General features: G+C 38.6%; 2 protein-coding genes across 2 annotated transcripts; both read left to right on the forward strand.

Annotated features, from left to right (window-relative positions):
* The first annotated feature begins 2,008 nt into the window (after positions 1 to 2,008).
* LOC117594692 (olfactory receptor 1-like) lies at positions 2,009 to 5,780 on the forward strand. The gene is made up of 6 exons (XM_034293017.1): positions 2,009 to 2,155; positions 2,577 to 2,629; positions 3,413 to 3,634; positions 4,939 to 5,055; positions 5,162 to 5,359; positions 5,525 to 5,780. Exons 1-6 carry the CDS (start codon positions 2,009 to 2,011, stop codon positions 5,778 to 5,780), a joined length of 993 nt encoding a protein of 330 aa, XP_034148908.1.
* A 2,749-nt stretch (positions 5,781 to 8,529) lies between these two features.
* Positions 8,530 to 18,570, forward strand: LOC105007285 (olfactory receptor 1537-like). Its single transcript, XM_010866161.3, has 7 exons — positions 8,530 to 8,676; positions 9,037 to 9,089; positions 10,840 to 11,061; positions 11,333 to 11,449; positions 11,600 to 11,797; positions 17,571 to 17,787; positions 18,565 to 18,570. The coding sequence occupies exons 1-7, from the start codon at positions 8,530 to 8,532 to the stop codon at positions 18,568 to 18,570; spliced, it is 960 nt and encodes a 319-aa protein (XP_010864463.2).
* Positions 18,571 to 18,783: the final 213 nt, after the last annotated feature.

Here is an 18,783-nt window from a genome sequence, read left to right on the forward strand (position 1 = left end):
CAGCAAGACAACCCCAAAAAAGGGAATGGTTTTGCAGGTGGTGGCCACAGATAATTATTTTCTAGTTTTGCCTTTTGCTAGTATCCTTGTCACTACTGGTATCATGAGATGGTGCCGGCAGCCCATTCAGGTTGCACAGATAGTCCAGCTCATCCTCGATGGCACATCCATACGTGGTGTCGCAAGAAGGTTTGCTGTGTCTCCCAGTCTCAAGTGCATGGAGGAGATCCCAGGAGATGGGCCTTTACTAGTGATGGCCAAACAAGGCTTTATTTGCGTTATTTTAGCTGCAAGATATTATGCTGGCGGCACTCAGATTTTCTTTATCACAATAAAAGCCATCACTGAACTTTATAAGGCAATATAGTTAACAATCCAGTCTGTAAAAAAGAACAGTATCTGAAAGGACATTAAACATAAAATGTACAGACTAGATGTTTAACCATATTGCCTTTATAGATTTCAATGATGATGATTATTTTGAAAAAGGCACCACATAAGGAAATTGACCAAAACCAGAATGTAATGATGTGTAAATATTAATTCATATATTCACTTTGAAATGTTGAAACAGTAACATTTCATTAAGTTGGAAAAATACATGCCCATTTTGAATTTGATGCCAGCAACACATTTCAAACAAGCAGGATGGTCCCTTTAATATTTTTGCCCGGAGGACGCGGCGTTCATTATCCCCAAAAAATAATTGCAGATTCTGATTTGTCGCTGGATGCAGCACTTTTACGCTGAGAAACGTCGTTCTTAAAGTATTTGCCTGCACAGTCTTTCACAGAGTGGTGGACCCTTCCCCTCTTTACTTCTGAAAAATTCATTTTCTCCGGTGTTAGAAATCTGCCGTTTCGTATAGTGGTGAAATAATGATTTCTTGGTCAAGTGAGATAGGAATTAAATTATTTATTGCAGCATTTGATAGTCCATTGTTCATGATGTTACAGACTCGATCGCATGTCACTCAATCTGAAAGAAACTGTTGGACCTCTACTTTACGGACATTGCAACCTGGAATACACACCACAGTACTGTAAGCCCATTGGCTGATTACGGTCGTGCTTTGACTGAACGTGACTTCCTGTGTACGGATAAACAGATGTTCTGTTGTAAACGTAACAGAACATCTGTTTATTTATCAGTACGAAGGAAAAACAGGTTTTTTGAAACGTGTTGCTGGAATCAAATTCAAAGTGGGCATATATATATTCAAGGAACAATTATTTCCATTTTGCACAGCATCCCAAATTTGTAGACAGGGTTGTAAAATGTATTTTTATTGTTCAGAAAGTAACTTCACAGTCTAATTGACTCAAATGAGTTACTGGGCTACCTCATAGAAACAACAAAAAAACTAAACAAAGAGAACAATATCAAACTTTGTTTCCCTGAGGTCCTCATTAGCAAGCATGAGAAAAGCTTGTGTGAAACTAAAACATTAAAAGATATTTGAACACAACAACAAGTCAGCTAACATCTCTATACAGCACAGTTGTCAAAACATGTCTACACAGTACACGTCATAAACAGACACTGTGCCCCGGAGGTGACATAATTCTACAGATCACCTATTGGGTTGCAGGTATAAGAGAGGAGGTGGTGTCAGAGCCAGGATCAAAAGTTGGTGTACAGCCCAATACACATCTGCTGACAATTAACTCTTGGATACAGTGGTAAGACTTAGTTTACACACCCACTTTAATGTACATGGGTACCAGGTTTATAAGCTGTTTATATTCCTTTGGTTTATATCTTATTTTCATATAGATCAAATGCATATAAATACATAGATATAAATATGATATATACATAGCATACACAAAGTAATATTCATGTATTTCATGCCTTTCTTTTTTATTGCTAAATACATTATACTATTTACAAAATGGATATTTGCGTTAAGTAATGTATCAATGTACTAATTTATTTAACATTTACTAACAGATGATGTATTCTCACAGCTTTTTATGAGCTCACGGGAACTGAAAACTCAGTCAGGATGAGTTCCGTGACTTCTGACCTTAGCCTAACAGAGAACATCACCACCATCATCCGACCCCCTTACTTCTACATCAGTGGATTCACAGGGATCCCCAACATGGAGTACTACTATGTCTTCCTCTCCCTCATATACATAATCTCTCTGGTTAGTCCACAGCTCTGGTTTGGATCTGGACCATTAAGCTTCTGCTCATTATGTGTAGCCAGTGTCAGCTAGTTGGATTATTTCATATTTTGATAGTCCCAATAGTGTGCCTGTAGACGCTCTACAGATTGTCTACTGACTATCTGTATCATTTGAACTAACTACTAACCCTTATCTATATCCTACCCCTAACCTTTATTTGATCCCTAACCTTAACCCCTACCATAAACCTTATTCTAAACCTAACCTTAACCTTACCAACTGATATTTTGTTTAAAGTTTGTTGAATATTTATAGCATTCCTATCTAGAGAACATCCCCAGATGGAAACTGGGACTCTCAAAATAAAGTGTAACCAGCAAGCTTGCTATATTCTTGCTCTCAGAAGCACAATTGTATAATATTTGCCCTTTGTGTTTAGGTGGGCAATACCTTCATCATGGTTGTTATCTTCGTGGACCACAGTCTCCACCGGTAAGGACACCTCTTTGTCTCAGTGACAGTAATACCTGACAGCGTAGTGCAAACTTTTATCGGGCCATTTGCAGGAAAACTCTGCCTGCTGCTTCATTGGCTCCTCATTCAGACCTGGGATTTTAAATGGGTACCTACATCCCTCTCACAAAGGACCTGAATAAAACAATTCTGGTTTACAATGACCGCCCAATTGTGATAGTTTTTTAAACAATAGGGATTTTGTCCAAGCGGATGAGAACGTTTGATCTTTTGTACTTTTCATCGTAACTTTATATCTTTAATCATAGCTGGTCTAAAAACATCCAGAAGGCTGGTATAAGGTTGTTAGTTTATCAATTGCATTGTAAAGATTTTCCTGCAGATCTCTCTATTTACTATGACATCCTGTGACCAACAGGATGCTGTACAGTTCTCCTCCACCAAGCCATACATCTGTTAAATGAGAAATTATTATTCAATATCTTCCGGTCAATCTCCCCTACTGACGCCATGCACACACACTTGAATGCTGTTACTGATGTTTATTATCTGCCACTACTCAAATGTGCATAAACCTATATTTAGTACTATTTTTATTATCTCGTTCTTGCTTTTGTTTTACTGTTAGTTAACATCTGTTCTTCACAAAGCCTTGCTCACAAAGCATTTGATGATGTGATTTAATTGTCAGAATTTTGTTACATTTATTCTTTATGTTTTGATTACATGTCTTTATTATGTGCTCAAAAAAGGCACCAAACAACCCATTGGTGCTAATCTTGTCATTATCTTACCTTGTAGCCCCAAGTACATCGCAGTGTTCAACCTGGCCTTCACTGATTTATGTGAGAGCACGGCCCAGGTCCCCAAGCTCCTGGATATGTTCCTGTTCGACAGACAGTTCATCTCCTACGACCAATGTCTCGCCAACCTATTCTTTGTCTTCGTCTTCCTCACCATGCAGTCTTTCAACCTCATCATCCTCTCCTATGACAGACTGGTGGCCATCTGCTACCCTCTCAGGTCTCAAATGATGAATAAATTAATTTATTAAATATACTTAGGAAGTAACTAGGTATCCTATCACTACCTGTGCTCTTGTATTACTCGATTTGTTCATTCAATTATGTGGATTTCAGACTCAGCAACTTTTCAGCTGTTCACAAGAAACAGGAACAAAGACCGACTCCCTTGCGGGTGTACGCAGCCAGCTTCATCTCCAGCAAAACCCAGTAATTTTTGGTAGAATCGAAATCTCCAACTATCCGGGTCACATCACCAAAGTGTTAGAAATCAGCGGTTACGTATAGTGGTCAAATAATGTAGAATCCGTATTAAATCGAGGGAGAAGTTCGCTCAAGTTTATTGGAAAATTGCAGCACAGATGCCATTTGGTGAACGTTCCATTGTCATCTCACCGTAAAGATAGATAGCCAGCTAGCCTATACATTAAGGGGATTTCTACTTAGCACAGATCATGTTTCGAGGAGTCAACCCCCATGCAAGATGGTCACTGTAAACATTCCTGTGGTTGTCAGAGCGCAACCTACATAGACAATCTAAACAGAGAGGTTTTGGTTGTTCTCATTATCTAAGCACATTCACTTGTAATTGTTAATGCTCAGATTCCACACTTACATAATTGTCCTCTCAGGGATCATTCAGTCAAATGTTATTTCCATATCCCATTCCTCAAAATAAAATAGCCAATGATGAAAACAAAACAAAACAAAAATATTTATCTTAGATAACTAGAGTAAAAATAAAATTACAGTTTGGTCTCACAGACTAATGCATCGAGATAAATCAAAATGTTATGCAGGCCTTAAATAAATAGGTATAAAGAAATACTGTATATGGTATATCGACGAGCGTACAGTGGCTGCAGGAAGCCTCACTAAAGGTTTTAATTGTGACTGGAATCTAAATGCCAGTGTCGACCGATCACTAGGCACACACAGCATCTCAGAAATACATCAAAGGTTTGTTTCCACATAGTTCAATAATATATACAACATACAGCTATGGAAAAAATTAAGAGACCACTGCAAAATTATCAGTTAATCTGGTTTTACTATTCATAGGTATGAATAGTAAAATGAACCTTATTGTTTTATTCTATTAACTACTTAATTTTTTCCAGAGCTGTATATGAATACTACTCTAAATATATGAACTGTATGCAATAACAATGTATTTTAAGTTGAATTATTTGACTGACGATGAAACAAAATTGTTTGAAAATAGAATTTGGATGAAATTACTGTAAAACCATTGAGAATATGTCTATGATCATATTCAACAGCTTATTTCCCCTGTTTGTGCAGGTACCACATGATAGTGACTCCGAGGTCCATGATTCAGCTCACAGTTTCGGGGTGGGTTTTTGCAGTGCTGATTGTTTTGATCGCTGTGGGCCTCATCACCCGCCTCTCCTTCTGTAGGTATGTAGCCCAGTTGCCAGACCTGTAGGCAAAAGGCAAGAAATTTGCAATTACACATTTCTGTGTATCACTAATACACAGACAACAAACATGTATTGCGTTGTAGGTCTGTGGTGATCAACAGCTACTTCTGTGACCATGGCCCCCTGTTCCGCCTAGCAACCCCCTGTTCTGACGTGCTCCCGAACCTTGTGATGGCAAAACTCCTCCCCTGTATAGTCCTCTATATTCCCATAATCTTCATCATAGCATCTTACATCTGTATCATCCACGCCCTCTTCACCGTCACACTTCCCCAGGACCGGTGAGAAGGAATACTGATCAGTGGCATATTTATTTACCTAAACATTTTGTATCTTATTGTATTTCTCTTGTATTGACCCTAAGAGTGACATATATTTTGACTGATAATGCCATTTAAATGAGATTTTATTGCATTATGTACTTACTGTACTGACACTTTCTGTAGGATCAGAGCCATGAAGACCTGCACATCTCACCTGACACTAGTGGCCATATTCTACCTGCCTGTTATCTTCACCTACCTCCTCCAATCCCTCATACAAACCAACGCCCGCATCATCAACCTCTCCCTGACCTCTGTGCTGCCTCCCATGCTCAACCCCATCATATACGTTCTGAAGACGGAGGAGTTCAAGGTATCGGCCAAGAGGTTCCTCAGAAGAGTAGCCCAGAGAGAGGTGTGTCCAGTGAAGACAACATGAAGTAGAAAAAGTGTTGTCAGAATAATTTATGTCTCCTTATTGCTATTGCCATTTGACTTGTTTTGTCTTTATTTGTTTTATATAATACTGCGGTGTAAGGTATATAGTACAGTGGAGAAAGTACTTTTAGATGTTTAAATTTTTTTATGCATGTAGATCTACAACCAAAACCAAAAGTAGGCACTCTGAGGGAACAAGTAACATAATTTGTAAATGATGAAAAGTTGTTGTGTTTTAATAACTGGTTCTTGGTGACTGTCCAGCTGTTGCCACAGCAAATCCTGATTTAACACTTGACTGTGAATGCAGTGTTTGGTTTTCAGTGGACACAAAAGTGTCAAGGCTCACACAAAAGACCAGACTCACAACAGGAAAACAAGGAAACATGGGAAACATACACGTCGAATTGGCATCATTACAGAACACAGGTTAAATACACCAGGAATAACAGGCAGGTGGGAGACACCAGGTGGGGGTGGAACACAAGACAACAAAAATGAATTAAATCAGACGGAAAAGTCATCACAAAACTTCCATATATGTTAGAACACAGTACCCCTTAATGACAAAGCCAAAACAGACCCTTTGCCGTGACACTCCAAAAGGAGCTCAGATGCATCCTGTGTCCTCTAAAACTTGATTGGATCTGTGGTAAATTTCATTGATATGTCCCTCACATGAAAATGCATGTCAGACAAAAATCCTTGTCCAAGGAATTCTACATTGACGTCCTAATTTGTCAAGGCATAGATCTGGGGAAGGTTAAAAAATATTGCTATAGCATTGAAAATACCCAGGAGCACAGGGCTCTGTCATTTTTAAATGGAAGAAGTTTGGTAGCACCAAAGACTCTTCCTAGATCTGGCCGTTTGACAAAACGAAGTAAACAAGCAAGACAGGCCATGGTCAGGGAGGTGAACAATAACTAAATTGCCAATCATATGGGACTTCTGAGTTTTCTCTGTGATGGGGGAACCTGCTAGAAGGAAAACCTGTTCAACCCTCCATCAATCTGGCCTTAATGGTAAAGTGGCTTGTCTAATGAGACCAAAATCAAACTATCTTGCCAAAATGATAAGCGCTTTGCCTGGCGAAAACAAGGTACATTACCACTCAGCACTTGGCTGATACCATCCCTACAGTAGGGGATGGTGGTGGGAGCATCAGGCTATGGGGTTGCTTCTGAGTGGCAGAGACTGGGAGAGTGGGCAGGATTTAGGGAAAATATTTGCCTCTTTTCAGATTTTTCAGATTTTATTTGAATGTTATAAAATGTTCAACCAAAACATAATAGTAAATAATAGGGCCATGACTGAATTACAGAACAAGCAATTCCCTGTGTGAAAGTAGTAGCCTCCCTTTAAACTCAATAGGTAGAGGTATCAACATAAGCTGCAACAACAAAAAGACTCATGTAGTTGTTCAAACTTATTTTCAAAGGAATGTTTTTGAAGAATTGTTCATTTTACTTATTAATTTCAAAATGTCTGTTAATAACTTAGATTTTTCTTCCTGTGCATCTGCTGTATGGACAGCTTTGACAACTTTTAAATACATTTTGTTGTAGTTTTTTGTCAGTGTATTATAAATCCACTTATACAGAGCCATAGTTAATTAAATTCCTGATGGCAAGTTGTCCAGGTTCTGAGGCAACAAACCATCCTGAAAACATCACCAGCAATTCTGAAAACATAACATCACAATCCATTGTGAAAACATAACATCACCATCCATCCTGAAAACAAAACATTACCAACCATCCTGATAACATAACATTGCCATCCATCCTGAAAACAAAACATTACCAACCATCCTGATAACATAACATTGCCATCCATCCTGAAAACAAAACATTACCAACCATCCTGATAACATAACATTGCCATCCATCCTGAAAACATACTGTAACATTACCATCCATCCCATAAACATAAAATTACCATCTAGCCTGTAAACATAAAATTATCATCCATCCTGAAAACATAATATTACCACCACCATGCTTGTCTGTTTATGTGTAATAAATACTAACAGAAACTACGCTGAGACATAGTTATCTTTTACAGTTGAAACCTCCAATACAGTATTCAATTCTGCCTGTGAAATCATGACAGATACGGTGGCCCAGAGGGGACATCCTACTAGGGACAAACCATTGAGTTGCAGGTATAATAGAGGAGGTGGTGTCAGACCCAGGACCACAAGTTGATCTTCAATCCAACACACATCATCAGACTACTGAAGACATACTGTGGTAAGACCAGGTAAGACACATTTAACACAGTATGTAGTTCTACCATGTAAGACTTTACTGTTGGACTTTCTGCATATAAAGCAGCCTCAGTTTTACATTATTATTTATTGTTTCATTATTTGATATCTGTAAAACCACTTTGTGACAACTACTTGTGTAGAAAGTGCTTTATAAAATGAATGTTATTGATATCTTTTATATGAACTTATTCTCCTTTAAAAAAAATCTCAAATTGCAATTGAGTTGCAACTACATTGAATGTGATAGTATATGTTATGGAATATGCATGTATTCCTTTAATACTTTTTAGTCTAATTAAATATCGATCTAAAATAATTGCCTTGTCTTTATTGATGTATAGATGATTAGCTACACGACTAGAGAATTGGTATTTCGTAATGTATCATTTTATTTATGTGTTATGATATATTCATGGCTTTGTGTACTTTCATGCTTGTTACCAGCCAGAGAGAACTGATAACACCACCAGTCAGGATGAAATCCATGACCTCTGACCTTGGCCTGATAGAGAACATCACAACTATCATCCGACCCCCTTATTTCTACATCAGTGGATTCACAGGGATCCCTCACATGGAGTACTACTATGTCTTCCTCTCCCTCGTATACATCATCTCTCTGGTTCGTCCACAGCTCTGGTCCGGGGTTAATAAGTATCTCTGGTCCAGAGGTTAATAAGTATCTCTGGTCCAGGGGTTAATAAGTATCTCTGGTCCAGGGGTTAATAAGTATCTCTGGTCCAGGGGTTAATAAGTATCTCTGGTCCAGGGGATTAACAAGAGGTCATCTAGTTGTTTCACTTAATTTTAACATGCACACCTACGTTTAGTAGGATATTTACTTACATTTACAGTGTGTATATTGATATATTTATGTACACTATTGCACCATTTGGGACCATAACTACTTTAAAAACATAATACCTTTTCTGGGATCAACTGAATATGAAGGATTTAAAATGTATGTGTCCATTGGTTCTAGATCGGCAATTCCTTCATCATGTTTGTCATCTCCATGGACCGCAGTCTCCACAGGTAATCAGTTCTCTTATATCCTGAGTAGCTCTTCTGTAAAGAAGATGCCGTTTTCCATGACAGGGTCTGAGTCTTCTAATTTCATGGAATGTGAAAATGTGAATCAGTAATACTATACTGGATAATGCTTCCTTTATTCATCAATTTGAATGGACATTCTACCTTTAGTTCAGTCCCAATACCCAACCTGACAAACAGCAACACACTAGAGAGTCTGGGAGTAGCACAGGGTCTGCTGCAGAACAAATCTCTGGCTGCTGGTTCCTTCCAGATTCCCCTCATAATGTCAATGATTCTGACTCGAAAAACTACAGTTCTTCATGATTTTCTACTCCCTCTGTGATTATTGTTAAAGGAGTTTCCACTGAAAATGACACACTCCTGTGATAATATAGGTTTTGACATTTGTCTGCATGATACTGCATGTTAACAACCAAAAAGTGAAACAGATTTTGACTACAAAACTCACACTGCTGCACTCTTTCTAAACAAGCTGTGGATGGCAAAGGTAAATTTTTGCCTCAGTGGATGGTATGCTATTAGTAAATATAACATTATAAAGCCAATATCAACATGTGATGAAATTAGATCATTGTAAAATTGCTTTACCAAACTTCACTGTCAGTTTAGACCTTCACTGTCAGTTTATGTACTTTTAAGAACCGCCAATGAAAAATACAGTTAGGTCCGGAAATAATTGGACAGACACAAGTTCTGTTATATTGGCTGTTTACCAAAAATATATTAAAATTAAAGTTAAACAATGTATATGGGAAGTCTCTCAGCTTTAAATTGAGGATATTCTCAAAAGCTGTTTCATGGACAGTTGTGGGCATTTTTTTTGTAATTTTTTCACCAATTAAGCAGGTAAAATGTCTAGAGTTGATTCCAGGTGTGGCATTCACATTTGGAAGCTGTTGCTTCCAAAGGAGCTCTCAATGCAAGTGAAACACGCCATCCTTACACTGCAAAAAAAAAAAAAAGATCCATCAGAGAGATAGCAGAAACATTAGGAGTGGCCAAATCAACAGTTTGGTACATTCTGAGAAAAAAAATTATGCACTGGTGAGTTCTGAAACACAAAAAGGTTTGGACGTCCACAGAAGACAACAGTGGTGGATGATCGTAGGATGTGTTCCATAGTAAAGAAAAATCCCTTCACAACATCCAGCCAAGTGAAGAACACTCTCCAGGAGGTAGGCATATCATTATCCAAGTCTACCATGAAGAGAAGACTTCACTAGAGTAAATAAAGATGGTTCACCACAAGAATCCATGGCTTCCAATGGCACTGGGTCATTAGTGTTTATTGATATGACAATAAGACAGGAGCAGCTGGTTTTATTCTGAAGTTCATAGGGATATATATGGGCCAGGCAAAGCATCACAAAGAAGGAAACCCAGCATTTGGTAATGTCCATGCGTTCCAGACTTCAACAAATCATTGTCTGCAAAGGATTCTCGACAAAGCATTAAAAATGAACATTATATTTATGATAGTGTTTATTTCCAATTACATTTGAGCCCCTGAAGTAAGGGGACTGTTTATGAAAATGGTTGCAATTCCTAAACGTTTCATAGGATATTACTTGTTCAATCACTTGAATTAAAGCTGAAATTCAGCACTTCAATTGCATCTTAGTTGTTTAATTTCAAATCCATTGTGGTGGCATACAGAGCCAAAAATATACAAATTGTGTCACTGTCCAAATATTATATTTGATAATCAAATCATATGTTTTCCTTACAGCCCCAAGTACATCGTTGTGTTCAACCTGGCCCTTACAGATGTCTGTGAGACCACAGCCTTGGTCCCCAAGCTCCTGGATATGTTCCTGTTTGACAGACAGTTCATCTCCTACAACCAATGCCTAGCCAATCTATTCTTCATCTCAATCTTCCTCTTCATGCAGTCCTTCAACCTCACCATCCTCTCCTATGACAGACTAGTAGCAATCTGCTCCCCACTCAGGTTTTAGATAATAAATACAATGAAATTATTACATTTAATTTAATTCAATATATGTTGAAAATTGCCTCCTGTGGGATACATTTTGTACTGCATTTTGGATTAAACTTTACTGAAAAGTTACTGAATATGTTTCAAACACATTTCCACCACATGGGTACATTAAATTGACAGAGGACTCAATCCAATCAAACCAATGAGAATGTATTTACTAACTCAGTGCGGATAGGAGCATCTGCTAAATATTTCCATCTTATTTCCTCTGTCCATATAGGTATCACATGTTAGTGAGTCACAGATCCATGTTTCAGCTGACCGGTGCTGCCTGGGTGTTTGCTTTGTTAATTGTTTTGTTCCCTGTGAGTTTCATCACACGCCTCTCCTTTTGTGGGTATGTATCTGAGTGGCTAATTAGGTGGAACAGTAGCTGAAAGGTTACCAGTTTAAATCTGAAGCTGGATTTTTCTATAAAAATAAATGTGCATATCTTCATGTTTCCGTTATCCTATGGACAGTAAACACGTTTTGTCTTGTAATGTAGGTCTGTGGTGATCAACAGCTACTTCTGTGACCACGGCCCCCTGTACCGCCTGGCGGCTCCCTGTTGTGATGTGCTCCCGAACATCGTGTTGTCATACTTCATCCCCTGTTTAGTCCTCTATATTCCCATGGTCTTCATCATAGCATCTTACATCTGTATCATCCATGCCCTCTTCACCATCACACTTCCCAAGGACAGGTGAGAAGGAACGCTGATCTTTGCTATCTACCTGCATTTATTTGTACATTTTCTTTACGTCTGAGAAAATGTTATCCCCTAGCTTTTCATGAGAATTGATTAATCCCACAAGATAATGCATTTTAAACAATTTGAGCTTGTCTGAGAAGTAATTAACTTGTTAATACAGTATCATACATTAACTTAAAAAAGACACTCACAAAAAATAAGTGAAAATGACGTAACATAGATTATATTAAACCATAGGGTAAATTAATTGATAAAACTGCAATTATATCTATGAAGAGAAAGCAATTCATAGTATTGTATAATATTGTACATATACAATAATATTTCTATATATTTGTAGAACAGTTTTCTGCATTAGATTAGACAAAACATCTGTTGTGGAAATTGGCACAAATTATGAAGAAAGGCCTGAATACACAAATAAAACGTTTATTAATTGCTGGAAACAATGTTTACAGTCTCATGTGCAGCAAACTACTTGTTGAAAGACATCCAGACCCTGGCTAAATATGACTTACCGCAGGGCCCCCCCCCCTCCTCCCATGACACTAATGTAAATAAAACTTTCAAGACTGGTAATTTATTTACAGAAAAAATAACAGATACAACCAAGATCTCTTTAACAGATTAACAGAGAGCCTATGATCTGCTAATGACTTGTACAGATGTGAGCCATAAACAAATAAACAACGGCCACATTTCTTCCCCCACAATTTCTTCATCCACACATCCTTGTTATCGAAACCACAGTAAAAGAATACATTAGTGGCATTCTTTGTATAATGGAAATCAAACATTGTTCAAAAGGATTGTCCCATTACTGTTGCAGATGTTCCCAAGTTGCACTTGTAGATGTTTTCCTTTCGCTTTTCTGCCCAGTTCATCACAAGCCAGCTCCATGGGGTTTAAGTCTGTGCTGACCATTCCATGATTTGAAGCCTACTGTCTTGTTTTATTCTTGTAAAGTAGTTCTGAAAATGTCTGGAGGATTGTTTTGGATCATTATCTTGCTGGACCCTTAACCAACTAGACGTACACCAGATGGTAGTGCACAATGCAGTGGTAGCCGTTTTGTTTCAGGGGGGCCCTTACACTTTACAAGTCACATACTCTGGATCCAACAAAAGAGCCCCAGACCATCATGCTTCCTCCTCCATGTTTGACAGTTGATGTCACACACTGAGGAACCACCAATTTGCCTACTAGATGGCATGCAAAACCTTTGCCTGATGAACCAAAGATTTCATTTGATTCATTGTTCAATAAGTCCTATTTCCAATCTTCAGTAGTCCACTGGCAGTTCTTCCTGTAAAGCCTCTTATTTATTTATATTATTTTCCCATCTCAGCAATGGCTTTCTTACTGCCAAACCTGCAGCTCGAAGTCTTTTCTTCATAGTGGAAACTGAGACTTGCTTACTTTGACCATTGTTAAGCTGTGCTTGAAGCTGTTGTCCTGTGAGCTGCCTATCACGCAAGCTGTTTACTCTCAGAAAATGGGTGCAGGTAGTTCAGCCAGGAAAACCAGAGTAGACATTGGCTCAGCGATGCATCAGCTGTTGCCGGAATTGTGCCTACCACGTTCTCAAAATTCCTAATCAAATATGTCAGTCTATTTAAGTCAGTCAGGGTACTCACTCTGTCTGCTACTCTGCTGGTTGTCTTGCATGTGGTCACTAAACCCCCTCCCCCCCACCACCCCAGCCTCACCCCCACAATAACATAGTCTTTTCCAACACTGTTTTGACAGTAAGAAACCAACAAAAGTGGGGACAACTGTAGGTATTGTTATTTTTCAGTTGTTGGTAACCAAAACATTCATTTTTAACCTCTGGCAGTTTACCATTATTATTCACTGGACTTGAAATGCTTAAATAAACCAGTAGTGTGGACATTAGCAATATTATTATACATCAATAGTACACTGCTCAAAAATATTAAGGGAACACATAAATCACACAGAGTCTCGATGAACTAAATATATTAAAGATCAAAATCACCAGGGCTGGATTCAAACTCATAACGAAAATCTAAAAAAACTATTGAAATCACAGGCTGTACCATCTTGCGTGAATTTCCTCACGGCAACTCAAAATGATGAGACGGCAGATGGTGTCCTGGTGGATCTCCTCCCAGGCCTGTATTAGGGCATCAGTGAGCTCCTGGACAGTCTGTGGCGCTACTTGGCAGCATTGCATGCACCAATCATTTATGTCCTAGAGGTTCTCAATTGGATTCAGGACCGGGGAACATGAGGGCCAGTCAATGGCAACAATGCCTTCATCATCGATGAACTGCCTATACCTCTGGCCACATGAGGCCTGGTTCTGAGGATTCCATCCGAGTACCTAACAGCAGTCAGGGTACTGTTGGCTAGCACGTTTAGGTCTGTGTGACCATCCAATGATATGCCTCCCCACACAATCACTGACCCATGGCCAAGCCGGACATGCTGGATGATGTTGCAGGCAGCAAACATTCACCACGACGTCTCCAGACTCTTTCACGTCTGTCACATGCTCAGTGTGAACCTGTCTCATCTGTCAAGAGAACGGGAACCAATGGCAGGCCTGCCAAATCTGGGGCTGCACGGTGCTGGGCTGTGAGCACAGCTCCCACAGGAGGACGTTGGTCCTTCATGCCACCCTCATGGAGTCTGTCTCTTACAGTGTGGTCAGAAACATGCACACCAGTACCTGCTGGAAGTCATTTTCTAGGGCAGTGGCAGGTACTCCTCCTGTTCCTCCTCGCACAAAGAAGCAGATACCGGTCCTGCTGTTGCGTTGATGTCCTTCTATGGGCCTGTCCAGCTCTTCACTTCTAATGGCCCATCTCCTGGTATGTCCTTTTTGCTCTTGAGACTGTACTGGGATACACAGCTATGTACTGAGAGACACAACACATTTTCTTGCAACCGCACGTATGGACGTGCTATCCTGAAGGAGCTGGATTGCATGTGCAACCTGAATGGGCTGCAGGCACCGCCTCATGCTACCAGTAGTGACAAGTACACTAGCAACATGCAAAACTAGAGAAAAATCAGTCAGGAAGGATAAGGATAAGGAGAGAGCGATTATCTGTGTCCACCACCTGCAAAACCATTCCCTTTTTGGGGGTTGTCTTGCTGCTGCCTCTCCAGTGCACCTGTTGTCACTTATTTGCACCAAAACAGGTGACAATGATTCACAATCGCATATGCTTCCTAACTGGACAGATTCATGTCCCTGAAGTTTAATTGACTTGGTGCTATACTGTGATGATTATGTGTTACCTTAATTATTTTGAGCAGTATACGTATCAATATCATAAATACAATGTATATATACTATATACACTCACCTAAAGGATTATTAGGAACACCACACGAATACTGTGTTTGACCCCCTTTCGCCTTCAGAGCTGCCTTAATTCTACGTGGCATTGATTGAACAAGGTGCTGAAAGCATTCTTTAGAAATGTTGGCCCATATTGATAGAATAGCATCTTGCAGTTGATGGAGATTTGTGGGATGCACATCCAGGGCACGAAGCTCCCGTTCCACCACATCCCAAAGATGTTATATGTGACATGGTGCATTATCCTGCTGGAAGTAGCCATTAGAGAAACGGTACTGGGTGGTCATAAAGGGATGGACATGCTCAGAAACAATGCTCAGGTAGGCCGTGGCATTTAAACCATGCCCAATTGGCACTAAGGGGCCTAAAGTGTGCCAAGAAAACACCCCCCACACCATTACACCACCAGCTTGCACAGTGGTAACAAGGCATGATGGATCCATGTTCTCATTCTGTTTATGCCAAATTCTGACTCTACCATCAGAATGTCTCAACAGAAATCGTGACTCATCAGACCAGGCAACATTCTTTCAGTCTTCAACTGTCCAATTTTGGTGAGCTCGTGCAAATTGTAGCCTCTTTTTCCTATTTTTAGTGGAGATGAGTGGAACCCGGTGGGGTCTTCTGTTGTTGTAGCCCATCCGCCTCAAGGTTGTGCGTGTTGTTGCTTCACAAATGCTTTGCTGCATACCTCGGTTGTAACAAGTGGTTATTTCAGTCAAAGTTGCTCTTCTATCAGCTTGAATCAGTCAGCCCATTCTCCTCTGACCTATAGCATCAACAAGGCATTTTCGCCCGCAGGACTGCCGCATACTGGATGTTTTTCCCTTTTCACACCATTCTTTGTAAACCCTAGAAATGGTTGTGAGTGAAAATCCCAGTAACTGAGCAGATTGTGAAATACTCAGACCGGCCCGTCTGGCACCAACAACCATGCCACGCTCAAAATTCCTTATATCACCTTTCTTTCCCATTCTGACATTCAGTTTGGAGTTCAGGAGATTGTCTTGACCAGGACCACACCCCTAAATGCATTGAAGCAACTGCCATGTGATTGGTTGATTAGATAATTGCATTAATGAGAAATTGAACAGGTGTTCCTAATAATCCTTTAGGTGAGTGTATATTACCAGATATCACTATATATTAATATCGATATGAATATCTCAGGACTTTAGAATGACATATGAAAATTCTTATCATTCAAACTGAATTAAGGGTTCTTATGTTTTTCTCAATTCCTGGGATGAGTAATATCGCTTTTAGTAATTTTTTTAATAAAGTTTTCATTTACCAAATTCACCAGTTTGTTATTTTTAGTTTTGACCTCTGGTGTCCCCACACACCATCTTCTGCTTTCAGTATATGCTAGACAAAAACACATTCCTACACTGTAAAACCTAACGTATTTCTTACTCAAATGTTTCTGCTAAGTTTCTGCTAAGTGTAACTCAAAGTTAGATAAATGTTCCCAATAACTTAAAACATTTATGTTTTACTTTTGCAAGTTTAAAATGAAAATATTCCCAGCATGCTCAGCTTCAGGTTGTTATTTTGGAAACATTTTATTATCCTATTTTTGCATGGACTTTAACTGATTAATTCATCTTAGATACACAAACATCAAACACATACATTTGTCTAAAGTAATCCAATTATGTAGTAAAATAAAGATTTTGCAACCACTACTGAAATTATTGTAACAATGACATAAAAAATCTTCCTGTCAAAATTTCCTGTGGGAACTGTGCATTATTTTTTGCAAGCCAATACCTTTTGGGTAGCTTTGCAAAAAATAAAAATATAAATAAAAATAATTATAATAATATCTGGTTAACCAGAAATTTCAGCAAAGCAGTGAGTTCATTTTTGGAAATATGGGAATTTCCTGAAAGTTAATAATGGTTTGGCTTTGTGGGAACTGGGCTAGGATATCAACCTTACAGCACAATGTATTTGAGGGCATCTGAAATTATAAGTCCATAAAAGCTAAGGGGGTTGCTTCAAAATAAAGATTTTTGGGATATGTTAAGTATTCACAGTCATGGGTTGTAACTTTAGGGTTCACTTGAAAGAGCAATGCATATTGGGAAATCATTTTCTCCTATATTTTTATGTAAAGTAAACTTGAAATAAACCTGAAACTATTAAGTTCCAATAAATTGTAATTTGTAAGTAATTACTTACTTAACAAAATTAAGTTAGTTGACTTAAATATTGTGAGTATTTTAAGTATTCTGAACTTATTAGGTTTTACTGTGTAGTCAGTCGTGCTTCTATTGGCATTATAACAGTACTGAAGAGTGTGATTAATTTGTTTGAGATAAAAAATGTAGGAAATATTTATGTCAATAACATTTCTGTATTGACATATTTTGTGTATACAATACAATACTCTTTCCACCTATGTTCTCTATGTTGCTCTCTCAGACACAGGGCTATAAAGACATGCACATCACACCTGATACTAGTGGCCATTTTCTACCTGCCAATTAATATCAGCTACCTTTTCGTCTCCTTCATCCCCTCCAACATACGGATCATCAACCTTTCCCTGACCTCTGTGCTGCCTCCCATGCTCAACCCCATCATATATGTTCTGAAGACGGAGGAGTTCAAGGTATCAGCCAAGAGGCTCCTCAAAAGAGTAGTCCAGAGAGCTGTCGGTCCACTGATATTTACATGAATAACCAAGTGTTGTCAAGCCTTTTTATATTCACTATTTCTATCTGTCTTTTATATACTATGCTAAAGACTCATACTGTAAATATAATACTACTGTTTAAGCGGAACCATATTGCGCCATGAGAAAGTATTGAACGTATATATTTTTCTTATTTTGACTCTTTCAATTTTAACAGATCTTTAACCAAAACCGAATTTCAGATGAAGGGACCCATAGTGAAAAAAATTATGTCATATATTTTATCGGAGATACATTAAACAATCCACATACAAAGAGCATAGTACCTCCATTACGCCAAGTCCCTCTCTCTACCAAATCCTCCCCCGCACACCAACACCCCACATGGGTACAGCTAATACTCTCATATGTTACAGCAACGTTGTGTATCATTAACTCATCTTAGCTACACAACGATCAAACAGACATTTTTCTGAAGTAATCCAATAATTTTGTTTTTTACCCCAAATGCTACTAAAATGTTCCTGTTAAACTTTTTTTTTTTTTGCTGTTAATCCAAAATGTTTCGCTGGATTCCCTTTCCAGGCAAGTTGCCTGGTTTTCCAGAAATCCCAATACTTTTGTTTGTTAAATTTCTGTGGGGAAATGGGGAAAGATTTTCAACCTTTTCTTTCTGGTCACTTTACTATGCAAGGAAGTCTGGATTAAACAAACTTGTGACATTTGTGTCCACAGAATATTCTTAAATCATTTTTGACAATTCTTGATGTGTATTTTCAGGTTTAGAAAACATGAGTAGATATTCTGAAAATCACGGTTGCCATTAAATTAAAATGTTTCATCTTATTTTAGGTTTTTATTGTGATGAATGACTGCATGCATGCTTTACACACAGATTTCTGCGTACAGAAACTTCATAAATGTGCCACCAGGATTTGGACATTCTCTACCATTTTTCCATCTAGATCCCCTCAGGCTCTGTCAGATTGGATGAGGAGT

This window comes from Esox lucius, chromosome 7 (genome assembly GCF_011004845.1).
Source record: "Esox lucius isolate fEsoLuc1 chromosome 7, fEsoLuc1.pri, whole genome shotgun sequence".
NCBI lineage: Eukaryota > Metazoa > Chordata > Actinopteri > Esociformes > Esocidae > Esox > Esox lucius.